General features: G+C 41.9%; 4 protein-coding genes across 4 annotated transcripts; all 4 read right to left on the reverse strand.

Annotated features, from left to right (window-relative positions):
• Positions 1 to 2,132: 2,132 nt before the first annotated feature.
• LOC113585375 (zona pellucida sperm-binding protein 1-like) lies at positions 2,133 to 4,965 on the reverse strand. The gene is made up of 8 exons (XM_035524811.1): positions 3,685 to 4,965; positions 3,422 to 3,606; positions 3,229 to 3,326; positions 2,993 to 3,150; positions 2,721 to 2,913; positions 2,497 to 2,644; positions 2,351 to 2,426; positions 2,133 to 2,266 (listed from the first exon to the last, which is right to left on the reverse strand). Exons 1-8 carry the CDS (start codon positions 3,992 to 3,994, stop codon positions 2,181 to 2,183), a joined length of 1,254 nt encoding a protein of 417 aa, XP_035380704.1. The 5' UTR covers positions 3,995 to 4,965; the 3' UTR covers positions 2,133 to 2,180.
• Positions 4,966 to 7,635: 2,670 nt separating this feature from the next.
• Positions 7,636 to 9,566, reverse strand: LOC118241048 (zona pellucida sperm-binding protein 1-like). The gene is made up of 8 exons (XM_035524359.1): positions 9,188 to 9,566; positions 8,925 to 9,109; positions 8,732 to 8,829; positions 8,496 to 8,653; positions 8,224 to 8,416; positions 8,000 to 8,147; positions 7,854 to 7,929; positions 7,636 to 7,769 (listed from the first exon to the last, which is right to left on the reverse strand). Exons 1-8 carry the CDS (start codon positions 9,495 to 9,497, stop codon positions 7,684 to 7,686), a joined length of 1,254 nt encoding a protein of 417 aa, XP_035380252.1. The 5' UTR covers positions 9,498 to 9,566; the 3' UTR covers positions 7,636 to 7,683.
• Positions 9,567 to 13,143: 3,577 nt separating this feature from the next.
• On the reverse strand, positions 13,144 to 15,979 carry LOC118241085 (zona pellucida sperm-binding protein 1-like). The gene is made up of 8 exons (XM_035524812.1): positions 14,699 to 15,979; positions 14,436 to 14,620; positions 14,240 to 14,337; positions 14,004 to 14,161; positions 13,732 to 13,924; positions 13,508 to 13,655; positions 13,362 to 13,437; positions 13,144 to 13,277 (listed from the first exon to the last, which is right to left on the reverse strand). Exons 1-8 carry the CDS (start codon positions 15,006 to 15,008, stop codon positions 13,192 to 13,194), a joined length of 1,254 nt encoding a protein of 417 aa, XP_035380705.1. The 5' UTR covers positions 15,009 to 15,979; the 3' UTR covers positions 13,144 to 13,191.
• A 2,671-nt stretch (positions 15,980 to 18,650) lies between these two features.
• LOC118241087 (zona pellucida sperm-binding protein 1-like) lies at positions 18,651 to 21,350 on the reverse strand. The gene is made up of 8 exons (XM_035524821.1): positions 20,204 to 21,350; positions 19,941 to 20,125; positions 19,747 to 19,844; positions 19,511 to 19,668; positions 19,239 to 19,431; positions 19,015 to 19,162; positions 18,869 to 18,944; positions 18,651 to 18,784 (listed from the first exon to the last, which is right to left on the reverse strand). The coding sequence occupies exons 1-8, from the start codon at positions 20,511 to 20,513 to the stop codon at positions 18,699 to 18,701; spliced, it is 1,254 nt and encodes a 417-aa protein (XP_035380714.1). The 5' UTR covers positions 20,514 to 21,350; the 3' UTR covers positions 18,651 to 18,698.
• Positions 21,351 to 22,942: the final 1,592 nt, after the last annotated feature.

A 22,942-nucleotide genomic window follows, 5' to 3' on the forward strand; every position in this document is an offset into this window, starting at 1 on the left:
AAATTACCAAGACTGGGTGAATTACCTGAAAGGTTTCTGAAAGATGTGAATGTAGCACTATGGATAATTACTACTGTTTCCATCACTGACACCAACCCGCTAATGTACACCACAGCAATGGTGATACTTGAACATAAACAAGATACAGTATCCTGCATCCAAAGTGTACTTTTGGTGGCAAGGTAACAGCATGAAAACAGATGATGGATTAAATAGTCCCTTGAGACTATAAGACCAGGTAGAAAAACCCATGCACTACCTGGATTGACTACAAGAATGCCTATGATCCAATGCCTCATACATGGATCCTGGAATGCCAGAGGCTGTATAACATCAACAGGACTCCAAGAGCCTTCCAAGGAGAGGGAAGGTAGGTAGAACAGAGAGGAATATACTACCATAAGTTAATGTTTCAGATGTTGAGGGCATTTACCTGATGCTTTTATCCAAAGCAACTTACAATTATGGCTGAATACATCTTGAGCAACTGTGAGTTAAGGGTGTTGCTCAGGGGCCCAACAGTGGCAACCTGGCAGTGGTGGTGCTTGAACTGGCATCCTTTTGATTACAAGTCAAGTACTTTAACCACTGAGCCAGCACTGCCCACTCACATTAGACTTCAAAGCTGCATCACTTACAATATTTCAAACACTACTGATGTCATTTCCAGAGTGATGAAAGTGCTGGGATTCGAGAAGAGCATCAAAATTCATGCAAAAGCATTATGCACCATTTACCATGAAATATGTCACAGTATGAAAATGTGTTTCCAGAGGTCGTGCATGCAGTGCCAAAGTAAAAAAAAAATCTAAATTAACCTACATCAGGGTACAAATCCAATCTGATCACTTGAAAAGAACAGTGTGGATAATCATTTCAAAAGTTCTGATTTGAGAAGCAAATCTGATTTGCCTATAGTCTGAACATAGTATTTGACTTGACAGGCTTCCTTATTCAGTTTGGAAAGTCAAAGGCTATGTTCAGACTGCAGGCAAATCATTCTAATACTCCTCAAATTAGATCAGGAGAAACTCACATCCTGTGCTCCATTCAGGCCTATTTTAGCACTTCCACATGGTGATTTTAGGTACTGTAGATGTTAAATTAGTGTGTGAGACATGTCATCTTCCATTTTTTTCAGGCAAGCTGCAGTTCACATGGATGAGGTGACACTTGGTAAGTCTCTTAGCAGGTAGATATGCTTTGCCTCAAATTGAGCATAGCAAGTGTTGAGTGTACGAGGTAATGAAGCAGACACCGTTATGTCTATTAGTAACAGAGCATAGCTCATTCCTCTTGAGTGGAGCTTTGTTCCTGTAGTCTCTTAGCACCCATAGCTGTATGCAGTTTCCTAATAGAACATTGGCTTCTCTGTAGTAGCCAAGTAGGGTGGAGCTTGGTGATGCTATCCATAAACTGCTTTTACATCCAGCTAATCATATTTGAGCCTTTGTGATCAGGCTTTAGCAAGGGTCAGGGGGGGTTGTAATAAAGTACTTTGTAACCATAGTTCAGTCTGGGGAGATTATGTTGCAATTCACCTTTGCCCTATTAGAACATGATTCCATTTTGACAAAAAAGGAGAGTGTAGAGTTGTCAAACATGCTCAATAACCCTCAGAGTTAAAACTCATGTCTACAATTTACCTCAAACTAGGCATAATTAAAATCGGCATTTCATTACAAGGACTGTCACTTGCCCTTTTATTGAAGGATTAAAGGCCATTTTATTCCCTTGTGCACTACATTTAGTAAATAGGAGAACAAACTGGGCTTAAGAATTGAGCTGGATGTTGTAGCTCTCCCTTGTGGTGCTTATACACATTGTGTTTGTACAGCTGAAATAGGAAGATTAGGGACCAGATACAGCTTTTTCAGGGAGATGCCATGTACAATATCAAAGTCTAGCCATACACCAGTATTATTCTTAGCATTCAAATTAGACTACTGCAGCATGTTAAATGAAGGCCCTGCCAACCTATTTATATTTAAAAAAAAAAAAAAAAAAAAAGCAGTATCCAATTCAGAAGTCTGTCTACCCATTTAGCAAAAAGCAGTCTACAAGCATGTTGCTGTGCTCTGAAGGCTCACAAGTGCACTTGAATTTGGGATTGATGCACCAAAAGCCTTGCATATGAATATGATTTTATTTCATCAGGATTGAAGCCCAGTTGCTGAGCTTCAAGCCATTTCTATAAAGACAACTCCCCCACTGGACACCACAGCTGATTCAGGAGGAGCCTCCCTTTCTTCTGGTACATGTCTCCCTGGTGAGCAGAAAAGGAGAAAGGAAACCCATTCAGTCCATGTCAAGGAGGAGACAAGGGACCTGCACTGAGGATTCTACTTACTTTGTCTGCTGCAGCTTGGTTCACAGGTCTCTGTTGCACTTGGATGGCACACAGCTGTACTGCAGTGGATGTAGACCTAGGAACAAAGTAAAAGCTAAGCAAGGGCCAATCATTGGCTTGTAGAAATGGAAGCATCAAGCCATTACCTGGTTGTGCAAAGGAGCCATAGAGGTAGTATCCACAAAGGCGAACATCTTGAGGACAAAGCGCTTGTAATGGGTAGGGAACGGAACCGCAGGAGACCTCTCAACTGGAACCAGAGTAGTCAGGTAGCGGTCATCCTTGTAGGGGCACCTTTGGAATACAGCAGGTCAGCCTCAGCCTGTACTGGAATACTGGATTACACACGGTAGACAATATTAGAACCTACCCATTCACTAGAAGGTCCCACTGGGGAACGCTGAAGGGGTTAGGGGAAGAGGTTGCCCAGCAGTGTCCCAGAGTCAGGACAATATTTGGGTCAGACCTCTCCAGGATGCGCACTTCCACATAGACCGGCTCCCTCAGCACCTTAACTACAGGGTAATCTGTGTCCTTGTAGTAGGAAGTGTAGGCTGCCTGTACTGTTGGTAAACAAGCACAGTTGTTTAGAAGGCCTTCAAAAGCTAAAATAATGTAGTATCCAGAATCAAGATACCTCACCTTCCACACACCCCTTTGTGGCACACTGACCATTTCCTATTCTTAGTTCTACCCTGAGGGGTCCAGGAGCAACTACAGGTAGAGGAGGATCGTTGGCATAATGCCGAATGGTCAGCGCCCCAATGCTCATGGCATAATATCTACACTGGAAGTAGAGCCTTGCAAGAGAAATACAAGGTGATCAGCACAAACCCCACATGAACCTGTGCCATGCAAGTAAGTCATGGTCAACTCACTCATAGTAGCTGTCTCTTGTGATGGCTCCAAGGGGCCCCATCCCAACCTCATAGGAAGAGGTCATCTTGTTCTCATAAACCAGATGTGCACCCAGCTCCTGGAAGGAGGGGGGGGGGGGGTAGTGAAGCAGCATTAACATGTTACATTAATTACATATCCAACCCAAAATAGAAGCCTCAAGCACCAACCAACCATCACATGGGTCCCACAGGCAGTTACAGGAAACTGGTAAATGGCAAACGCTGCATTTGAGTCAACTGGACCACAGGGTCCATTTTCTCCCAACAGGCTGACTGAATCCAGGCTCAGTCTGGGTAGTGTTGCATCCTTGGCCACCACCAACACAAACTGGCCATCCCTTGTGCACTGGACAGTCACTGGCATCAAGGAGAAAACCAGACAAGCTTAGTTCACAGTTTCAAAAGTAGCAAGGTGCAGTTGAAGCAAAGCCTTACCTGTTCTTCCATAATAGCAGTACTGCCCATCAAAACAGCAGTTTATAGCTTCACAATGGGTAGCATTTAAGCCAGGTTCACCACAAGCAATCTTGACAGACCCATCTACATTACATTTCTGAGAAGGCCCATTTGTGGTCAACTGTTGCTGTTGGCCATAAACCTGAGGAACATGTAGCTGCAGTAACTGAGAATTCAGGAGTAGTTGTTTAGACCCTTGTAAACTCCCTGTGGATGCAGCTTCACTACACCAACATGTTAAGAAAACACAAAGCCCCACAAGTGCAATAGTGACCCAGACTCTTGCCATGGTATCAAAATTGCAGAAACCTGCAAGTAACCTTTTTTTTCTCCACAGTGACCTTTTTTAATTGTGCCTTTTCTCCTGATTCTGAACAGCCCTCCTTCTACTTTATTATCTGTTAATAATGTACCAGCTGTGTGCAATCATGAACTGCGTTCCATGTTCACACTTCTATTCAAAACCGATTAATCTCAGTGATTTACACTCAGCTTTACATATAATATTTATAGCTCTAAGAATGCCAGTTTTGTAAGAGTTTCTAAAAAGCCTTCTTTATCTCCAAAGCTATGAAAGAGTTTTAAGTTGTTTTTTGTCTGGAAAAATGCCACCACTGAACAATCCCTCTTCTTACTTGCTAAGCCATCAATTAGGTTCCAGCCATGTGTCATCATGTTTGTTGCATTCACACATTAGTAGTAACTTTGTTTGGACTGTTCTCTTAATTCAGTTTGGAATCTCAAAAAGTCTGGCATGTGCCTTTGTTTATCAAGGACCTCAGCACTGGAAACTGGTTTATTTCAGTAGTCCATCCTGGAGGTGATAAAAGCAATACCGAATGGAGGGTTGTTTTTTCATGTACATGTTCCTCTAACTTTGGAAATGTAATGTGTTGGTAGTATCATTGGAGAGAGTTATATAATCACGGTCAATTATATCTAGATAAAATTTTCTTAAATCTAGTTGATGAAAGGGTTGGCATTGCATCAAGAGATATTCTACAGATGGAGACCCAGTTTCTAATGTTTCAAACAAGCCTACCCCTGCTCTGCACCTTTTCCCCCTACAACTTTTCTCCTTTTATTTTTGTCAGGTAAATAAATTGCAATTCATATTGGGTATAATTTATTTCAGTAGACTTATCCATTTTTACTGAAAAATTATGTCATGTACTCCTTGATATGGTTGAAAATATGTGCATTCAGTTGCTTATAAGGGTCAATGGCCAGTAGGAGAAATTCTTATAAATCACAATATAGATGTCGATGGGAAACTACTCATTTATTATGTTCCCTTTTCAAGGGTACAACAGTGCTGTGTGTATTAAAGATTTTTATTGTTTATATGCTTTATGGCCTGTTTGCTGCGTATTGTTCATTCTGTGAGGCTGGGAGTATTGTGTTGGGGGGAGGTGTTGTGGAGCCAAATAGCAGCTGGCAGAAAAGAGCTCCAGTAATGCTTCCTAGAGCACCTTGATGGAATCAGTCCACCAACCTCCACTCTGTTACTGTCCACGTCAGTCCTCTGATAGAGCTGGGTTTCCCAATCAGCTTATACAGATGTTTAGCTGCCTCAGCAGACCACTGCATAGCAGAGGACACTGGGCACATTCAACTAATAAAAACATATCATCTTATTATACATGTTTGTTTTAGGAAGAAAAGACAGCTCTGGCCTTTCGTATACAGTGCCACAGTCTAGCCAAGATTGTAGGGGGAAGACCCAATACACCAAGCCCAACATCAAAGCTGCTGACCCGAGATTGAAGATCCTTGCTTAGCTGGCCACCAATCATAGCAAATTACCAAGACTGGGTGAATTACCTGAAAGGTTTCTGAAAGATGTGAATGTAGCACTATGGATAATTACTACTGTTTCCATCACTGACACCAACCCGCTAATGTACACCACAGCAATGGTGATACTTGAACATAAACAAGATACAGTATCCTGCATCCAAAGTGTACTTTTGGTGGCAAGGTAACAGCATGAAAACAGATGATGGATTAAATAGTCCCTTGAGACTATAAGACCAGGTAGAAAAACCCATGCACTACCTGGATTGACTACAAGAATGCCTATGATCCAATGCCTCATACATGGATCCTGGAATGCCAGAGGCTGTATAACATCAACAGGACTCCAAGAGCCTTCCAAGGAGAGGGAAGGTAGGTAGAACAGAGAGGAATATACTACCATAAGTTAATGTTTCAGATGTTGAGGGCATTTACCTGATGCTTTTATCCAAAGCAACTTACAATTATGGCTGAATACATCTTGAGCAACTGTGAGTTAAGGGTGTTGCTCAGGGGCCCAACAGTGGCAACCTGGCAGTGGTGGTGCTTGAACTGGCATCCTTTTGATTACAAGTCAAGTACTTTAACCACTGAGCCAGCACTGCCCACTCACATTAGACTTCAAAGCTGCATCACTTACAATATTTCAAACACTACTGATGTCATTTCCAGAGTGATGAAAGTGCTGGGATTCGAGAAGAGCATCAAAATTCATGCAAAAGCATTATGCACCATTTACCATGAAATATGTCACAGTATGAAAATGTGTTTCCAGAGGTCGTGCATGCAGTGCCAAAGTAAAAAAAAAATCTAAATTAACCTACATCAGGGTACAAATCCAATCTGATCACTTGAAAAGAACAGTGTGGATAATCATTTCAAAAGTTCTGATTTGAGAAGCAAATCTGATTTGCCTATAGTCTGAACATAGTATTTGACTTGACAGGCTTCCTTATTCAGTTTGGAAAGTCAAAGGCTATGTTCAGACTGCAGGCAAATCATTCTAATACTCCTCAAATTAGATCAGGAGAAACTCACATCCTGTGCTCCATTCAGGCCTATTTTAGCACTTCCACATGGTGATTTTAGGTACTGTAGATGTTAAATTAGTGTGTGAGACATGTCATCTTCCATTTTTTTCAGGCAAGCTGCAGTTCACATGGATGAGGTGACACTTGGTAAGTCTCTTAGCAGGTAGATATGCTTTGCCTCAAATTGAGCATAGCAAGTGTTGAGTGTACGAGGTAATGAAGCAGACACCGTTATGTCTATTAGTAACAGAGCATAGCTCATTCCTCTTGAGTGGAGCTTTGTTCCTGTAGTCTCTTAGCACCCATAGCTGTATGCAGTTTCCTAATAGAACATTGGCTTCTCTGTAGTAGCCAAGTAGGGTGGAGCTTGGTGATGCTATCCATAAACTGCTTTTACATCCAGCTAATCATATTTGAGCCTTTGTGATCAGGCTTTAGCAAGGGTCAGGGGGGGTTGTAATAAAGTACTTTGTAACCATAGTTCAGTCTGGGGAGATTATGTTGCAATTCACATTTGCCCTATTAGAACATGATTCCATTTTGACAAAAAAGGAGAGTGTAGAGTTGTCAAACATGCTCAATAACCCTCAGAGTTAAAACTCATGTCTACAATTTACCTCAAACTAGGCATAATTAAAATCGGCATTTCATTACAAGGACTGTCACTTGCCCTTTTATTGAAGGATTAAAGGCCATTTTATTCCCTTGTGCACTACATTTAGTAAATAGGAGAACAAACTGGGCTTAAGAATTGAGCTGGATGTTGTAGCTCTCCCTTGTGGTGCTTATACACATTGTGTTTGTACAGCTGAAATAGGAAGATTAGGGACCAGATACAGCTTTTTCAGGGAGATGCCATGTACAATATCAAAGTCTAGCCATACACCAGTATTATTCTTAGCATTCAAATTAGACTACTGCAGCATGTTAAATGAAGGCCCTGCCAACCTATTTATATTTAAAAAAAAAAAAAAAAAAAAGCAGTATCCAATTCAGAAGTCTGTCTACCCATTTAGCAAAAAGCAGTCTACAAGCATGTTGCTGTGCTCTGAAGGCTCACAAGTGCACTTGAATTTGGGATTGATGCACCAAAAGCCTTGCATATGAATATGATTTTATTTCATCAGGATTGAAGCCCAGTTGCTGAGCTTCAAGCCATTTCTATAAAGACAACTCCCCCACTGGACACCACAGCTGATTCAGGAGGAGCCTCCCTTTCTTCTGGTACATGTCTCCCTGGTGAGCAGAAAAGGAGAAAGGAAACCCATTCAGTCCATGTCAAGGAGGAGACAAGGGACCTGCACTGAGGATTCTACTTACTTTGTCTGCTGCAGCTTGGTTCACAGGTCTCTGTTGCACTTGGATGGCACACAGCTGTACTGCAGTGGATGTAGACCTAGGAACAAAGTAAAAGCTAAGCAAGGGCCAATCATTGGCTTGTAGAAATGGAAGCATCAAGCCATTACCTGGTTGTGCAAAGGAGCCATAGAGGTAGTATCCACAAAGGCGAACATCTTGAGGACAAAGCGCTTGTAATGGGTAGGGAACGGAACCGCAGGAGACCTCTCAACTGGAACCAGAGTAGTCAGGTAGCGGTCATCCTTGTAGGGGCACCTTTGGAATACAGCAGGTCAGCCTCAGCCTGTACTGGAATACTGGATTACACACGGTAGACAATATTAGAACCTACCCATTCACTAGAAGGTCCCACTGGGGAACGCTGAAGGGGTTAGGGGAAGAGGTTGCCCAGCAGTGTCCCAGAGTCAGGACAATATTTGGGTCAGACCTCTCCAGGATGCGCACTTCCACATAGACCGGCTCCCTCAGCACCTTAACTACAGGGTAATCTGTGTCCTTGTAGTAGGAAGTGTAGGCTGCCTGTACTGTTGGTAAACAAGCACAGTTGTTTAGAAGGCCTTCAAAAGCTAAAATAATGTAGTATCCAGAATCAAGATACCTCACCTTCCACACACCCCTTTGTGGCACACTGACCATTTCCTATTCTTAGTTCTACCCTGAGGGGTCCAGGAGCAACTACAGGTAGAGGAGGATCGTTGGCATAATGCCGAATGGTCAGCGCCCCAATGCTCATGGCATAATATCCACACTGGAAGTAGAGCCTTGCAAGAGAAATACAAGGTGATCAGCACAAACCCCACATGAACCTGTGCCATGCAAGTAAGTCATGGTCAACTCACTCATAGTAGCTGTCTCTTGTGATGGCTCCAAGGGGCCCCATCCCAACCTCATAGGAAGAGGTCATCTTGTTCTCATAAACCAGATGTGCACCCAGCTCCTGGAAGGAGGGGGGGGGGGGGTAGTGAAGCAGCATTAACATGTTACATTAATTACATATCCAACCCAAAATAGAAGCCTCAAGCACCAACCAACCATCACATGGGTCCCACAGGCAGTTACAGGAAACTGGTAAATGGCAAACGCTGCATTTGAGTCAACTGGACCACAGGGTCCATTTTCTCCCAACAGGCTGACTGAATCCAGGCTCAGTCTGGGTAGTGTTGCATCCTTGGCCACCACCAACACAAACTGGCCATCCCTTGTGCACTGGACAGTCACTGGCATCAAGGAGAAAACCAGACAAGCTTAGTTCACAGTTTCAAAAGTAGCAAGGTGCAGTTGAAGCAAAGCCTTACCTGTTCTTCCATAATAGCAGTACTGCCCATCAAAACAGCAGTTTATAGCTTCACAATGGGTAGCATTTAAGCCAGGTTCACCACAAGCAATCTTGACAGACCCATCTACATTACATTTCTGAGAAGGCCCATTTGTGGTCAACTGTTGCTGTTGGCCATAAACCTGAGGAACATGTAGCTGCAGTAACTGAGAATTCAGGAGTAGTTGTTTAGACCCTTGTAAACTCCCTGTGGATGCAGCTTCACTACACCAACATGTTAAGAAAACACAAAGCCCCACAAGTGCAATAGTGACCCAGACTCTTGCCATGGTATCAAAATTGCAGAAACCTGCAAGTAACCTTTTTTTTCTCCACAGTGACCTTTTTTAATTGTGCCTTTTCTCCTGATTCTGAACAGCCCTCCTTCTACTTTATTATCTATTAATAATGTACCAGCTGTGTGCAATCATGAACTGCGTTCCATGTTCACACTTCTATTCAAAACCGATTAATCTCAGTGATTTACACTCAGCTTTACATATAATATTTATAGCTCTAAGAATGCCAGTTTTGTAAGAGTTTCTAAAAAGCCTTCTTTATCTCCAAAGCTATGAAAGAGTTTTAAGTTGTTTTTTGTCTGGAAAAATGCCACCACTGAACAATCCCTCTTCTTACTTGCTAAGCCATCAATTAGGTTCCAGCCATGTGTCATCATGTTTGTTGCATTCACACATTAGTAGTAACTTTGTTTGGACTGTTCTCTTAATTCAGTTTGGAATCTCAAAAAGTCTGGCATGTGCCTTTGTTTATCAAGGACCTCAGCACTGGAAACTGGTTTATTTCAGTAGTCCATCCTGGAGGTGATAAAAGCAATACCGAATGGAGGGTTGTTTTTTCATGTACATGTTCCTCTAACTTTGGAAATGTAATGTGTTGGTAGTAATATTGGAGAGAGTTATATAATCACGGTCAATTATATCTAGATAAAACTTTCTTAAATCTAGTTGATGAAAGGGTTGGCATTGCATCAAGAGATATTCTACAGATGGAGACCCAGTTTCTAATGTTTCAAACAAGCCTACCCCTGCTCTGCACCTTTTCCCCCTACAACTTTTCTCCTTTTATTTTTGTCAGGTAAATAAATTGCAATTCATATTGGGTATAATTTATTTCAGTAGACTTATCCATTTTTACTGAAAAATTATGTCATGTACTCCTTGATATGGTTGAAAATATGTGCATTCAGTTGCTTATAAGGGTCAATGGCCAGTAGGAGAAATTCTTATAAATCACAATATAGATGTCGATGGGAAACTACTCATTTATTATGTTCCCTTTTCAAGGGTACAACAGTGCTGTGTGTATTAAAGATTTTTATTGTTTATATGCTTTATGGCCTGTTTGCTGCGTATTGTTCATTCTGTGAGGCTGGGAGTATTGTGTTGGGGGGAGGTGTTGTGGAGCCAAATAGCAGCTGGCAGAAAAGAGCTCCAGTAATGCTTCCTAGAGCACCTTGATGGAATCAGTCCACCAACCTCCACTCTGTTACTGTCCACGTCAGTCCTCTGATAGAGCTGGGTTTCCCAATCAGCTTATACAGATGTTTAGCTGCCTCAGCAGACCACTGCATAGCAGAGGACACTGGGCACATTCAACTAATAAAAACATATCATCTTATTATACATGTTTGTTTTAGGAAGAAAAGACAGCTCTGGCCTTTCGTATACAGTGCCACAGTCTAGCCAAGATTGTAGGGGGAAGACCCAATACACCAAGCCCAACATCAAAGCTGCTGACCCGAGATTGAAGATCCTTGCTTAGCTGGCCACCAATCATAGCAAATTACCAAGACTGGGTGAATTACCTGAAAGGTTTCTGAAAGATGTGAATGTAGCACTATGGATAATTACTACTGTTTCCATCACTGACACCAACCCGCTAATGTACACCACAGCAATGGTGATACTTGAACATAAACAAGATACAGTATCCTGCATCCAAAGTGTACTTTTGGTGGCAAGGTAACAGCATGAAAACAGATGATGGATTAAATAGTCCCTTGAGACTATAAGACCAGGTAGAAAAACCCATGCACTACCTGGATTGACTACAAGAATGCCTATGATCCAATGCCTCATACATGGATCCTGGAATGCCAGAGGCTGTATAACATCAACAGGACTCCAAGAGCCTTCCAAGGAGAGGGAAGGTAGGTAGAACAGAGAGGAATATACTACCATAAGTTAATGTTTCAGATGTTGAGGGCATTTACCTGATGCTTTTATCCAAAGCAACTTACAATTATGGCTGAATACATCTTGAGCAACTGTGAGTTAAGGGTGTTGCTCAGGGGCCCAACAGTGGCAACCTGGCAGTGGTGGTGCTTGAACTGGCATCCTTTTGATTACAAGTCAAGTACTTTAACCACTGAGCCAGCACTGCCCACTCACATTAGACTTCAAAGCTGCATCACTTACAATATTTCAAACACTACTGATGTCATTTCCAGAGTGATGAAAGTGCTGGGATTCGAGAAGAGCATCAAAATTCATGCAAAAGCATTATGCACCATTTACCATGAAATATGTCACAGTATGAAAATGTGTTTCCAGAGGTCGTGCATGCAGTGCCAAAGTAAAAAAAAAATCTAAATTAACCTACATCAGGGTACAAATCCAATCTGATCACTTGAAAAGAACAGTGTGGATAATCATTTCAAAAGTTCTGATTTGAGAAGCAAATCTGATTTGCCTATAGTCTGAACATAGTATTTGACTTGACAGGCTTCCTTATTCAGTTTGGAAAGTCAAAGGCTATGTTCAGACTGCAGGCAAATCATTCTAATACTCCTCAAATTAGATCAGGAGAAACTCACATCCTGTGCTCCATTCAGGCCTATTTTAGCACTTCCACATGGTGATTTTAGGTACTGTAGATGTTAAATTAGTGTGTGAGACATGTCATCTTCCATTTTTTTCAGGCAAGCTGCAGTTCACATGGATGAGGTGACACTTGGTAAGTCTCTTAGCAGGTAGATATGCTTTGCCTCAAATTGAGCATAGCAAGTGTTGAGTGTACGAGGTAATGAAGCAGACACCGTTATGTCTATTAGTAACAGAGCATAGCTCATTCCTCTTGAGTGGAGCTTTGTTCCTGTAGTCTCTTAGCACCCATAGCTGTATGCAGTTTCCTAATAGAACATTGGCTTCTCTGTAGTAGCCAAGTAGGGTGGAGCTTGGTGATGCTATCCATAAACTGCTTTTACATCCAGCTAATCATATTTGAGCCTTTGTGATCAGGCTTTAGCAAGGGTCAGGGGGGGTTGTAATAAAGTACTTTGTAACCATAGTTCAGTCTGGGGAGATTATGTTGCAATTCACATTTGCCCTATTAGAACATGATTCCATTTTGACAAAAAAGGAGAGTGTAGAGTTGTCAAACATGCTCAATAACCCTCAGAGTTAAAACTCATGTCTACAATTTACCTCAAACTAGGCATAATTAAAATCGGCATTTCATTACAAGGACTGTCACTTGCCCTTTTATTGAAGGATTAAAGGCCATTTTATTCCCTTGTGCACTACATTTAGTAAATAGGAGAACAAACTGGGCTTAAGAATTGAGCTGGATGTTGTAGCTCTCCCTTGTGGTGCTTATACACATTGTGTTTGTACAGCTGAAATAGGAAGATTAGGGACCAGATACAGCTTTTTCAGGGAGATGCCATGTACAATATTAAAGTCTAGCCATACACCAGTATTATTCTTAGCATTCAAATTAGACTACTGCAGCATGTTAAATGAAGGCCCTGCCAACCTATTTATATTTAAAAAAAAAAAAAAAAAAAAAAAAAGCAGTATCCAATTCAGAAGTCTGTCTACCCATTTAGCAAAAAGCAGTCTACAAGCATGTTGCTGTGCTCTGAAGGCTCACAAGTGCACTTGAATTTGGGATTGATGCACCAAAAGCCTTGCATATGAATATGATTTTATTTCATCAGGATTGAAGCCCAGTTGCTGAGCTTCAAGCCATTTCTATAAAGACAACTCCCCCACTGGACACCACAGCTGATTCAGGAGGAGCCTCCCTTTCTTCTGGTACATGTCTCCCTGGTGAGCAGAAAAGGAGAAAGGAAACCCATTCAGTCCATGTCAAGGAGGAGACAAGGGACCTGCACTGAGGATTCTACTTACTTTGTCTGCTGCAGCTTGGTTCACAGGTCTCTGTTGCACTTGGATGGCACACAGCTGTACTGCAGTGGATGTAGACCTAGGAACAAAGTAAAAGCTAAGCAAGGGCCAATCATTGGCTTGTAGAAATGGAAGCATCAAGCCATTACCTGGTTGTGCAAAGGAGCCATAGAGGTAGTATCCACAAAGGCGAACATCTTGAGGACAAAGCGCTTGTAATGGGTAGGGAACGGAACCGCAGGAGACCTCTCAACTGGAACCAGAGTAGTCAGGTAGCGGTCATCCTTGTAGGGGCACCTTTGGAATACAGCAGGTCAGCCTCAGCCTGTACTGGAATACTGGATTACACACGGTAGACAATATTAGAACCTACCCATTCACTAGAAGGTCCCACTGGGGAACGCTGAAGGGGTTAGGGGAAGAGGTTGCCCAGCAGTGTCCCAGAGTCAGGACAATATTTGGGTCAGACCTCTCCAGGATGCGCACTTCCACATAGACCGGCTCCCTCAGCACCTTAACTACAGGGTAATCTGTGTCCTTGTAGTAGGAAGTGTAGGCTGCCTGTACTGTTGGTAAACAAGCACAGTTGTTTAGAAGGCCTTCAAAAGCTAAAATAATGTAGTATCCAGAATCAAGATACCTCACCTTCCACACACCCCTTTGTGGCACACTGACCATTTCCTATTCTTAGTTCTACCCTGAGGGGTCCAGGAGCAACTACAGGTAGAGGAGGATCGTTGGCATAATGCCGAATGGTCAGCGCCCCAATGCTCATGGCATAATATCTACACTGGAAGTAGAGCCTTGCAAGAGAAATACAAGGTGATCAGCACAAACCCCACATGAACCTGTGCCATGCAAGTAAGTCATGGTCAACTCACTCATAGTAGCTGTCTCTTGTGATGGCTCCAAGGGGCCCCATCCCAACCTCATAGGAAGAGGTCATCTTGTTCTCATAAACCAGATGTGCACCCAGCTCCTGGAAGGAGGGGGGGGGGGGGGGGTAGTGAAGCAGCATTAACATGTTACATTAATTACATATCCAACCCAAAATAGAAGCCTCAAGCACCAACCAACCATCACATGGGTCCCACAGGCAGTTACAGGAAACTGGTAAATGGCAAACGCTGCATTTGAGTCAACTGGACCACAGGGTCCATTTTCTCCCAACAGGCTGACTGAATCCAGGCTCAGTCTGGGTAGTGTTGCATCCTTGGCCACCACCAACACAAACTGGCCATCCCTTGTGCACTGGACAGTCACTGGCATCAAGGAGAAAACCAGACAAGCTTAGTTCACAGTTTCAAAAGTAGCAAGGTGCAGTTGAAGCAAAGCCTTACCTGTTCTTCCATAATAGCAGTACTGCCCATCAAAACAGCAGTTTATAGCTTCACAATGGGTAGCATTTAAGCCAGGTTCACCACAAGCAATCTTGACAGACCCATCTACATTACATTTCTGAGAAGGCCCATTTGTGGTCAACTGTTGCTGTTGGCCATAAACCTGAGGAACATGTAGCTGCAGTAACTGAGAATTCAGGAGTAGTTGTTTAGACCCTTGTAAACTCCCTGTGGATGCAGCTTCACTACACCAACATGTTAAGAAAACACAAAGCCCCACAAGTGCAATAGTGACCCAGACTCTTGCCATGGTATCAAAATTGCAGAAACCTGCAAGTAACCTTTTTTTTCTCCACAGTGACCTTTTTTAATTGTGCCTTTTCTCCTGATTCTGAACAGCCCTCCTTCTACTTTATTATCTGTTAATAATGTACCAGCTGTGTGCAATCATGAACTGCGTTCCATGTTCACACTTCTATTCAAAACCGATTAATCTCAGTGATTTACACTCAGCTTTACATATAATATTTATAGCTCTAAGAATGCCAGTTTTGTAAGAGTTTCTAAAAAGCCTTCTTTATCTCCAAAGCTATGAAAGAGTTTTAAGTTGTTTTTTGTCTGGAAAAATGCCACCACTGAACAATCCCTCTTCTTACTTGCTAAGCCATCAATTAGGTTCCAGCCATGTGTCATCATGTTTGTTGCATTCACACATTAGTAGTAACTTTGTTTGGACTGTTCTCTTAATTCAGTTTGGAATCTCAAAAAGTCTGGCATGTGCCTTTGTTTATCAAGGACCTCAGCACTGGAAACTGGTTTATTTCAGTAGTCCATCCTGGAGGTGATAAAAGCAATACCGAATGGAGGGTTGTTTTTTCATGTACATGTTCCTCTAACTTTGGAAATGTAATGTGTTGGTAGTATCATTGGAGAGAGTTATATAATCACGGTCAATTATATCTAGATAAAATTTTCTTAAATCTAGTTGATGAAAGGGTTGGCATTGCATCAAGAGATATTCTACAGATGGAGACCCAGTTTCTAATGTTTCAAACAAGCCTACCCCTGCTCTGCACCTTTTCCCCCTACAACTTTTCTCCTTTTATTTTTGTCAGGTAAATAAATTGCAATTCATATTGGGTATAATTTATTTCAGTAGACTTATCCATTTTTACTGAAAAATTATGTCATGTACTCCTTGATATGGTTGAAAATATGTGCATTCAGTTGCTTATAAGGGTCAATGGCCAGTAGGAGAAATTCTTATAAATCACAATATAGATGTCGATGGGAAACTACTCATTTATTATGTTCCCTTTTCAAGGGTACAACAGTGCTGTGTGTATTAAAGATTTTTATTGTTTATATGCTTTATGGCCTGTTTGCTGCGTATTGTTCATTCTGTGAGGCTGGGAGTATTGTGTTGGGGGGAGGTGTTGTGGAGCCAAATAGCAGCTGGCAGAAAAGAGCTCCAGTAATGCTTCCTAGAGCACCTTGATGGAATCAGTCCACCAACCTCCACTCTGTTACTGTCCACGTCAGTCCTCTGATAGAGCTGGGTTTCCCAATCAGCTTATACAGATGTTTAGCTGCCTCAGCAGACCACTGCATAGCAGAGGACACTGGGCACATTCAACTAATAAAAACATATCATCTTATTATACATGTTTGTTTTAGGAAGAAAAGACAGCTCTGGCCTTTCGTATACAGTGCCACAGTCTAGCCAAGATTGTAGGGGGAAGACCCAATACACCAAGCCCAACATCAAAGCTGCTGACCCGAGATTGAAGATCCTTGCTTAGCTGGCCACCAATCATAGCAAATTACCAAGACTGGGTGAATTACCTGAAAGGTTTCTGAAAGATGTGAATGTAGCACTATGGATAATTACTACTGTTTCCATCACTGACACCAACCCGCTAATGTACACCACAGCAATGGTGATACTTGAACATAAACAAGATACAGTATCCTGCATCCAAAGTGTACTTTTGGTGGCAAGGTAACAGCATGAAAACAGATGATGGATTAAATAGTCCCTTGAGACTATAAGACCAGGTAGAAAAACCCATGCACTACCTGGATTGACTACAAGAATGCCTATGATCCAATGCCTCATACATGGATCCTGGAATGCCAGAGGCTGTATAACATCAACAGGACTCCAAGAGCCTTCCAAGGAGAGGGAAGGTAGGTAGAACAGAGAGGAATATACTACCATAAGTTAATGTTTCAGATGTTGAGGGCATTTACCTGATGCTTTTATCCAAAGCAACTTACAATTATGGCTGAATACATCTTGAGCAACTGTGAGTTAAGGGTGTTGCTCAGGGGCCCAACAGTGGCAACCTGGCAGTGGTGGTGCTTGAACTGGCATCCTTTTGATTACAAGTCAAGTACTTTAACCACTGAGCCAGCACTGCCCACTCACATTAGACTTCAAAGCTGCATCACTTACAATATTTCAAACACTACTGATGTCATTTCCAGAGTGATGAAAGTGCTGGGATTCGAGAAGAGCATCAAAATTCATGCAAAAGCATTATGCACCATTTACCATGAAATATGTCACAGTATGAAAATGTGTTTCCAGAGGTCGTGCATGCAGTGCCAAAGTAAAAAAAAAATCTAAATTAACCTACATCAGGGTACAAATCCAATCTGATCACTTGAAAAGAACAGTGTGGATAATCATTTCAAAAGTTCTGATTTGAGAAGCAAATCTGATTTGCCTATAGTCTGAACATAGTATTTGACTTGACAGGCTTCCTTATTCAGTTTGGAAAGTCAAAGGCTATGTTCAGACTGCAGGCAAATCATTCTAATACTCCTCAAATTAGATCAGGAGAAACTCACATCCTGTGCTCCATTCAGGCCTATTTTAGCACTTCCACATGGTGATTTTAGGTACTGTAGATGTTAAATTAGTGTGTGAGACATGTCATCTTCCATTTTTTTCAGGCAAGCTGCAGTTCACATGGATGAGGTGACACTTGGTAAGTCTCTTAGCAGGTAGATATGCTTTGCCTCAAATTGAGCATAGCAAGTGTTGAGTGTACGAGGTAATGAAGCAGACACCGTTATGTCTATTAGTAACAGAGCATAGCTCATTCCTCTTGAGTGGAGCTTTGTTCCTGTAGTCTCTTAGCACCCATAGCTGTATGCAGTTTCCTAATAGAACATTGGCTTCTCTGTAGTAGCCAAGTAGGGTGGAGCTTGGTGATGCTATCCATAAACTGCTTTTACATCCAGCTAATCATATTTGAGCCTTTGTGATCAGGCTTTAGCAAGGGTCAGGGGGGGTTGTAATAAAGTACTTTGTAACCATAGTTCAGTCTGGGGAGATTATGTTGCAATTCACCTTTGCCCTATTAGAACATGATTCCATTTTGACAAAAAAGGAGAGTGTAGAGTTGTCAAACATGCTCAATAACCCTCAGAGTTAAAACTCATGTCTACAATTTACCTCAAACTAGGCATAATTAAAATCGGCATTTCATTACAAGGACTGTCACTTGCCCTTTTATTGAAGGATTAAAGGCCATTTTATTCCCTTGTGCACTACATTTAGTAAATAGGAGAACAAACTGGGCTTAAGAATTGAGCTGGATGTTGTAGCTCTCCCTTGTGGTGCTTATACACATTGTGTTTGTACAGCTGAAATAGGAAGATTAGGGACCAGATACAGCTTTTTCAGGGAGATGCCATGTACAATATCAAAGTCTAGCCATACACCAGTATTATTCTTAGCATTCAAATTAGACTACTGCAGCATGTTAAATGAAGGCCCTGCCAACCTATTTATATTTAAAAAAAAAAAAAAAAAAAAAGCAGTATCCAATTCAGAAGTCTGTCTACCCATTTAGCAAAAAGCAGTCTACAAGCATGTTGCTGTGCTCTGAAGGCTCACAAGTGCACTTGAATTTGGGATTGATGCACCAAAAGCCTTGCATATGAATATGATTTTATTTCATCAGGATTGAAGCCCAGTTGCTGAGCTTCAAGCCATTTCTATAAAGACAACTCCCCCACTGGACACCACAGCTGATTCAGGAGGAGCCTCCCTTTCTTCTGGTACATGTCTCCCTGGTGAGCAGAAAAGGAGAAAGGAAACCCATTCAGTCCATGTCAAGGAGGAGACAAGGGACCTGCACTGAGGATTCTACTTACTTTGTCTGCTGCAGCTTGGTTCACAGGTCTCTGTTGCACTTGGATGGCACACAGCTGTACTGCAGTGGATGTAGACCTAGGAACAAAGTAAAAGCTAAGCAAGGGCCAATCATTGGCTTGTAGAAATGGAAGCATCAAGCCATTACCTGGTTGTGCAAAGGAGCCATAGAGGTAGTATCCACAAAGGCGAACATCTTGAGGACAAAGCGCTTGTAATGGGTAGGGAACGGAACCGCAGGAGACCTCTCAACTGGAACCAGAGTAGTCAGGTAGCGGTCATCCTTGTAGGGGCACCTTTGGAATACAGCAGGTCAGCCTCAGCCTGTACTGGAATACTGGATTACACACGGTAGACAATATTAGAACCTACCCATTCACTAGAAGGTCCCACTGGGGAACGCTGAAGGGGTTAGGGGAAGAGGTTGCCCAGCAGTGTCCCAGAGTCAGGACAATATTTGGGTCAGACCTCTCCAGGATGCGCACTTCCACATAGACCGGCTCCCTCAGCACCTTAACTACAGGGTAATCTGTGTCCTTGTAGTAGGAAGTGTAGGCTGCCTGTACTGTTGGTAAACAAGCACAGTTGTTTAGAAGGCCTTCAAAAGCTAAAATAATGTAGTATCCAGAATCAAGATACCTCACCTTCCACACACCCCTTTGTGGCACACTGACCATTTCCTATTCTTAGTTCTACCCTGAGGGGTCCAGGAGCAACTACAGGTAGAGGAGGATCGTTGGCATAATGCCGAATGGTCAGCGCCCCAATGCTCATGGCATAATATCCACACTGGAAGTAGAGCCTTGCAAGAGAAATACAAGGTGATCAGCACAAACCCCACATGAACCTGTGCCATGCAAGTAAGTCATGGTCAACTCACTCATAGTAGCTGTCTCTTGTGATGGCTCCAAGGGGCCCCATCCCAACCTCATAGGAAGAGGTCATCTTGTTCTCATAAACCAGATGTGCACCCAGCTCCTGGAAGGAGGGGGGGGGGGGGGTAGTGAAGCAGCATTAACATGTTACATTAATTACATATCCAACCCAAAATAGAAGCCTCAAGCACCAACCAACCATCACATGGGTCCCACAGGCAGTTACAGGAAACTGGTAAATGGCAAACGCTGCATTTGAGTCAACTGGACCACAGGGTCCATTTTCTCCCAACAGGCTGACTGAATCCAGGCTCAGTCTGGGTAGTGTTGCATCCTTGGCCACCACCAACACAAACTGGCCATCCCTTGTGCACTGGACAGTCACTGGCATCAAGGAGAAAACCAGACAAGCTTAGTTCACAGTTTCAAAAGTAGCAAGGTGCAGTTGAAGCAAAGCCTTACCTGTTCTTCCATAATAGCAGTACTGCCCATCAAAACAGCAGTTTATAGCTTCACAATGGGTAGCATTTAAGCCAGGTTCACCACAAGCAATCTTGACAGACCCATCTACATTACATTTCTGAGAAGGCCCATTTGTGGTCAACTGTTGCTGTTGGCCATAAACCTGAGGAACATGTAGCTGCAGTAACTGAGAATTCAGGAGTAGTTGTTTAGACCCTTGTAAACTCCCTGTGGATGCAGCTTCACTACACCAACATGTTAAGAAAACACAAAGCCCCACAAGTGCAATAGTGACCCAGACTCTTGCCATGGTATCAAAATTGCAGAAACCTGCAAGTAACCTTTTTTTTCTCCACAGTGACCTTTTTTAATTGTGCCTTTTCTCCTGATTCTGAACAGCCCTCCTTCTACTTTATTATCTGTTAATAATGTACCAGCTGTGTGCAATCATGAACTGCGTTCCATGTTCACACTTCTATTCAAAACCGATTAATCTCAGTGATTTACACTCAGCTTTACATATAATATTTATAGCTCTAAGAATGCCAGTTTTGTAAGAGTTTCTAAAAAGCCTTCTTTATCTCCAAAGCTATGAAAGAGTTTTAAGTTGTTTTTTGTCTGGAAAAATGCCACCACTGAACAATCCCTCTTCTTACTTGCTAAGCCATCAATTAGGTTCCAGCCATGTGTCATCATGTTTGTTGCATTCACACATTAGTAGTAACTTTGTTTGGACTGTTCTCTTAATTCAGTTTGGAATCTCAAAAAGTCTGGCATGTGCCTTTGTTTATCAAGGACCTCAGCACTGGAAACTGGTTTATTTCAGTAGTCCATCCTGGAGGTGATAAAAGCAATACCGAATGGAGGGTTGTTTTTTCATGTACATGTTCCTCTAACTTTGGAAATGTAATGTGTTGGTAGTAATATTGGAGAGAGTTATATAATCACGGTCAATTATATCTAGATAAAATTTTCTTAAATCTAGTTGATGAAAGGGTTGGCATTGCATCAAGAGATATTCTACAGATGGAGACCCAGTTTCTAATGTTTCAAACAAGCCTACCCCTGCTCTGCACCTTTTCCCCCTACAACTTTTCTCCTTTTATTTTTGTCAGGTAAATAAATTGCAATTCATATTGGGTATAATTTATTTCAGTAGACTTATCCATTTTTACTGAAAAATTATATCATGTACTCCTTGATTTGGTTGAAAATATGTGCATTCAGTTGCTTATAAGGGTCAATGGCCAGTAGGAGAAGTTCTCATTAATCACAATTAATAATGTACCAGCTGTGTGCAATCAAGTGTCGGCTGCATTCACATTTTGTGATAAATTTGTGTGAGTTTCTCCAAAATAATTAAAATCAGTGATTTACAATTAACTTTAAAAATAACATAAGAATGCCAGTTTTGCGAATGATTCCAAAAAACCCTTAATTATCTCCAAACCTATTAATAAGTTTAAAGTTGTTCTTTCTCTGGAAAAGGATCATCAGTCAAAAACCAAACCACCAAGTTATATATATTTACATCATATTCATAATTTACATAATGCCTCTACATTGTCTCATTATTATTCCACAAAATCTTACTAGGAAAATAGTTTTTTATCAAATTTAACAATTAATATATTTGTATTGGATAAATTTTCAATTCTTTTCACATATAAATCCTACCTATAAGCACACAATTAATTGCATTAATCCAGATGCATGGCAAACTGGCAGTTTCGGACTGTAAATCAGTCTCTTACCCCAAGCTGTGAGTTTCTGAAGAATTTTACGATGATGGGTGTGACTGTGATTGAATGTTAATCAGTGAGGTAGGACACTGAAGACTTGGCTCAAACACAATAGTGCTGGCCTTGGAGCATGAAGAGACAGTGGTGCTCTTTAGGAATATGTTGATGTCTGTGTGAACCTCTGCTGGTCTTTTAATCCTCTGAGCACTAAGCCAGGAATGTTGTCTGGTCCAATAGCCTTGCGTGGGTTAACTCTACAAAGTTTTTCTCACATCAGCCAAGGTCAGACACAACACCTAAGCACCTTAGCATTTGGAGGTGGGGTGGTCTTTCTTGCCATCACATTGTTCTGTGCCTCAAACCATGCAGAGACATCATTTCGTATATCTTGAAGGGAGCCATGAGTGTCACAGGCAGGTAATGTCCCATAGCTGGTGATGTCACAGACAGGTAATTTATTGTAACTGGTAATGTCACAGGCAGGTAATGTCCTGTAGTTGATGATGTCTCAAGCAGGTAGTGTCCCATAGTAGCTGTTGGTCTAAATGCCCTTCCACATTTGCTGTCTGTTGTAGGAGTCCTTGGGTCATTCTACCAGTGTCATACTACCAGCTGTGAGTTGTTTCCTATGGAGGGGAAATACCAGTATGTGGTTACTTTGGCAAACCCTGTTCTTGGTCAAGATAAAACTGAAGGAAGTCTTGGTCATAGAGAGTTCTCTGGAAAAGAGTTGGAGTGATGCCGAGTGGAGCTGATGGAGTGAGGAGGTTTGGAGAAATCTCAATATGGGGCTTGTTCTCTATTTTTTATCTCTCATATCTACTAGTTAGCATTCAGGCAGTATTTTGAATATTGCAAAAGCAATACTAGGGTACAAGGTGTAACAATTGATACAAAACAATGTACCATATATAGTACAGTAGAACTACAGCTCACCAACCTGCTCTCGTAATAAGCTGTACCATCCCCACCCAAATGATAACAGCTGAAAGTAACA

Source organism: Electrophorus electricus, chromosome 3 (assembly GCF_013358815.1).
Source record: "Electrophorus electricus isolate fEleEle1 chromosome 3, fEleEle1.pri, whole genome shotgun sequence".
Lineage (NCBI taxonomy): Eukaryota > Metazoa > Chordata > Actinopteri > Gymnotiformes > Gymnotidae > Electrophorus > Electrophorus electricus.

Excerpts from the sequence above, each read along its gene's own strand:
- LOC113585375 (XM_035524811.1), bottom strand. The coding sequence starts at position 3,994 with ATGGCAAGAGTCTGGGTCACTATTGCACTTGTGGGGCTTTGTGTTTTC. Across the intron at positions 2,914-2,992 it reads CACAAAGGGGTGTGTGGAAG|TACAGGCAGCCTACACTTCC; the intron begins GTGAGGTATCTT and ends GTTTACCAACAG. Across the intron at positions 2,427-2,496 it reads TGGCTCCTTTGCACAACCAG|GTCTACATCCACTGCAGTAC; the intron begins GTAATGGCTTGA and ends CTTTGTTCCTAG.
- LOC118241048 (XM_035524359.1), bottom strand. The coding sequence starts at position 9,497 with ATGGCAAGAGTCTGGGTCACTATTGCACTTGTGGGGCTTTGTGTTTTC. Across the intron at positions 9,110-9,187 it reads CTGCTATTATGGAAGAACAG|TGACTGTCCAGTGCACAAGG; the intron begins GTAAGGCTTTGC and ends CCTTGATGCCAG. Across the intron at positions 7,770-7,853 it reads ACCAAGCTGCAGCAGACAAA|GGAGACATGTACCAGAAGAA; the intron begins GTAAGTAGAATC and ends TCTGCTCACCAG.
- LOC118241085 (XM_035524812.1), bottom strand. The coding sequence starts at position 15,008 with ATGGCAAGAGTCTGGGTCACTATTGCACTTGTGGGGCTTTGTGTTTTC. Across the intron at positions 13,656-13,731 it reads TGGGACCTTCTAGTGAATGG|GTGCCCCTACAAGGATGACC; the intron begins GTAGGTTCTAAT and ends TGTATTCCAAAG. Across the intron at positions 13,278-13,361 it reads ACCAAGCTGCAGCAGACAAA|GGAGACATGTACCAGAAGAA; the intron begins GTAAGTAGAATC and ends TCTGCTCACCAG.
- LOC118241087 (XM_035524821.1), bottom strand. The coding sequence starts at position 20,513 with ATGGCAAGAGTCTGGGTCACTATTGCACTTGTGGGGCTTTGTGTTTTC. Across the intron at positions 19,432-19,510 it reads CACAAAGGGGTGTGTGGAAG|TACAGGCAGCCTACACTTCC; the intron begins GTGAGGTATCTT and ends GTTTACCAACAG. Across the intron at positions 19,163-19,238 it reads TGGGACCTTCTAGTGAATGG|GTGCCCCTACAAGGATGACC; the intron begins GTAGGTTCTAAT and ends TGTATTCCAAAG.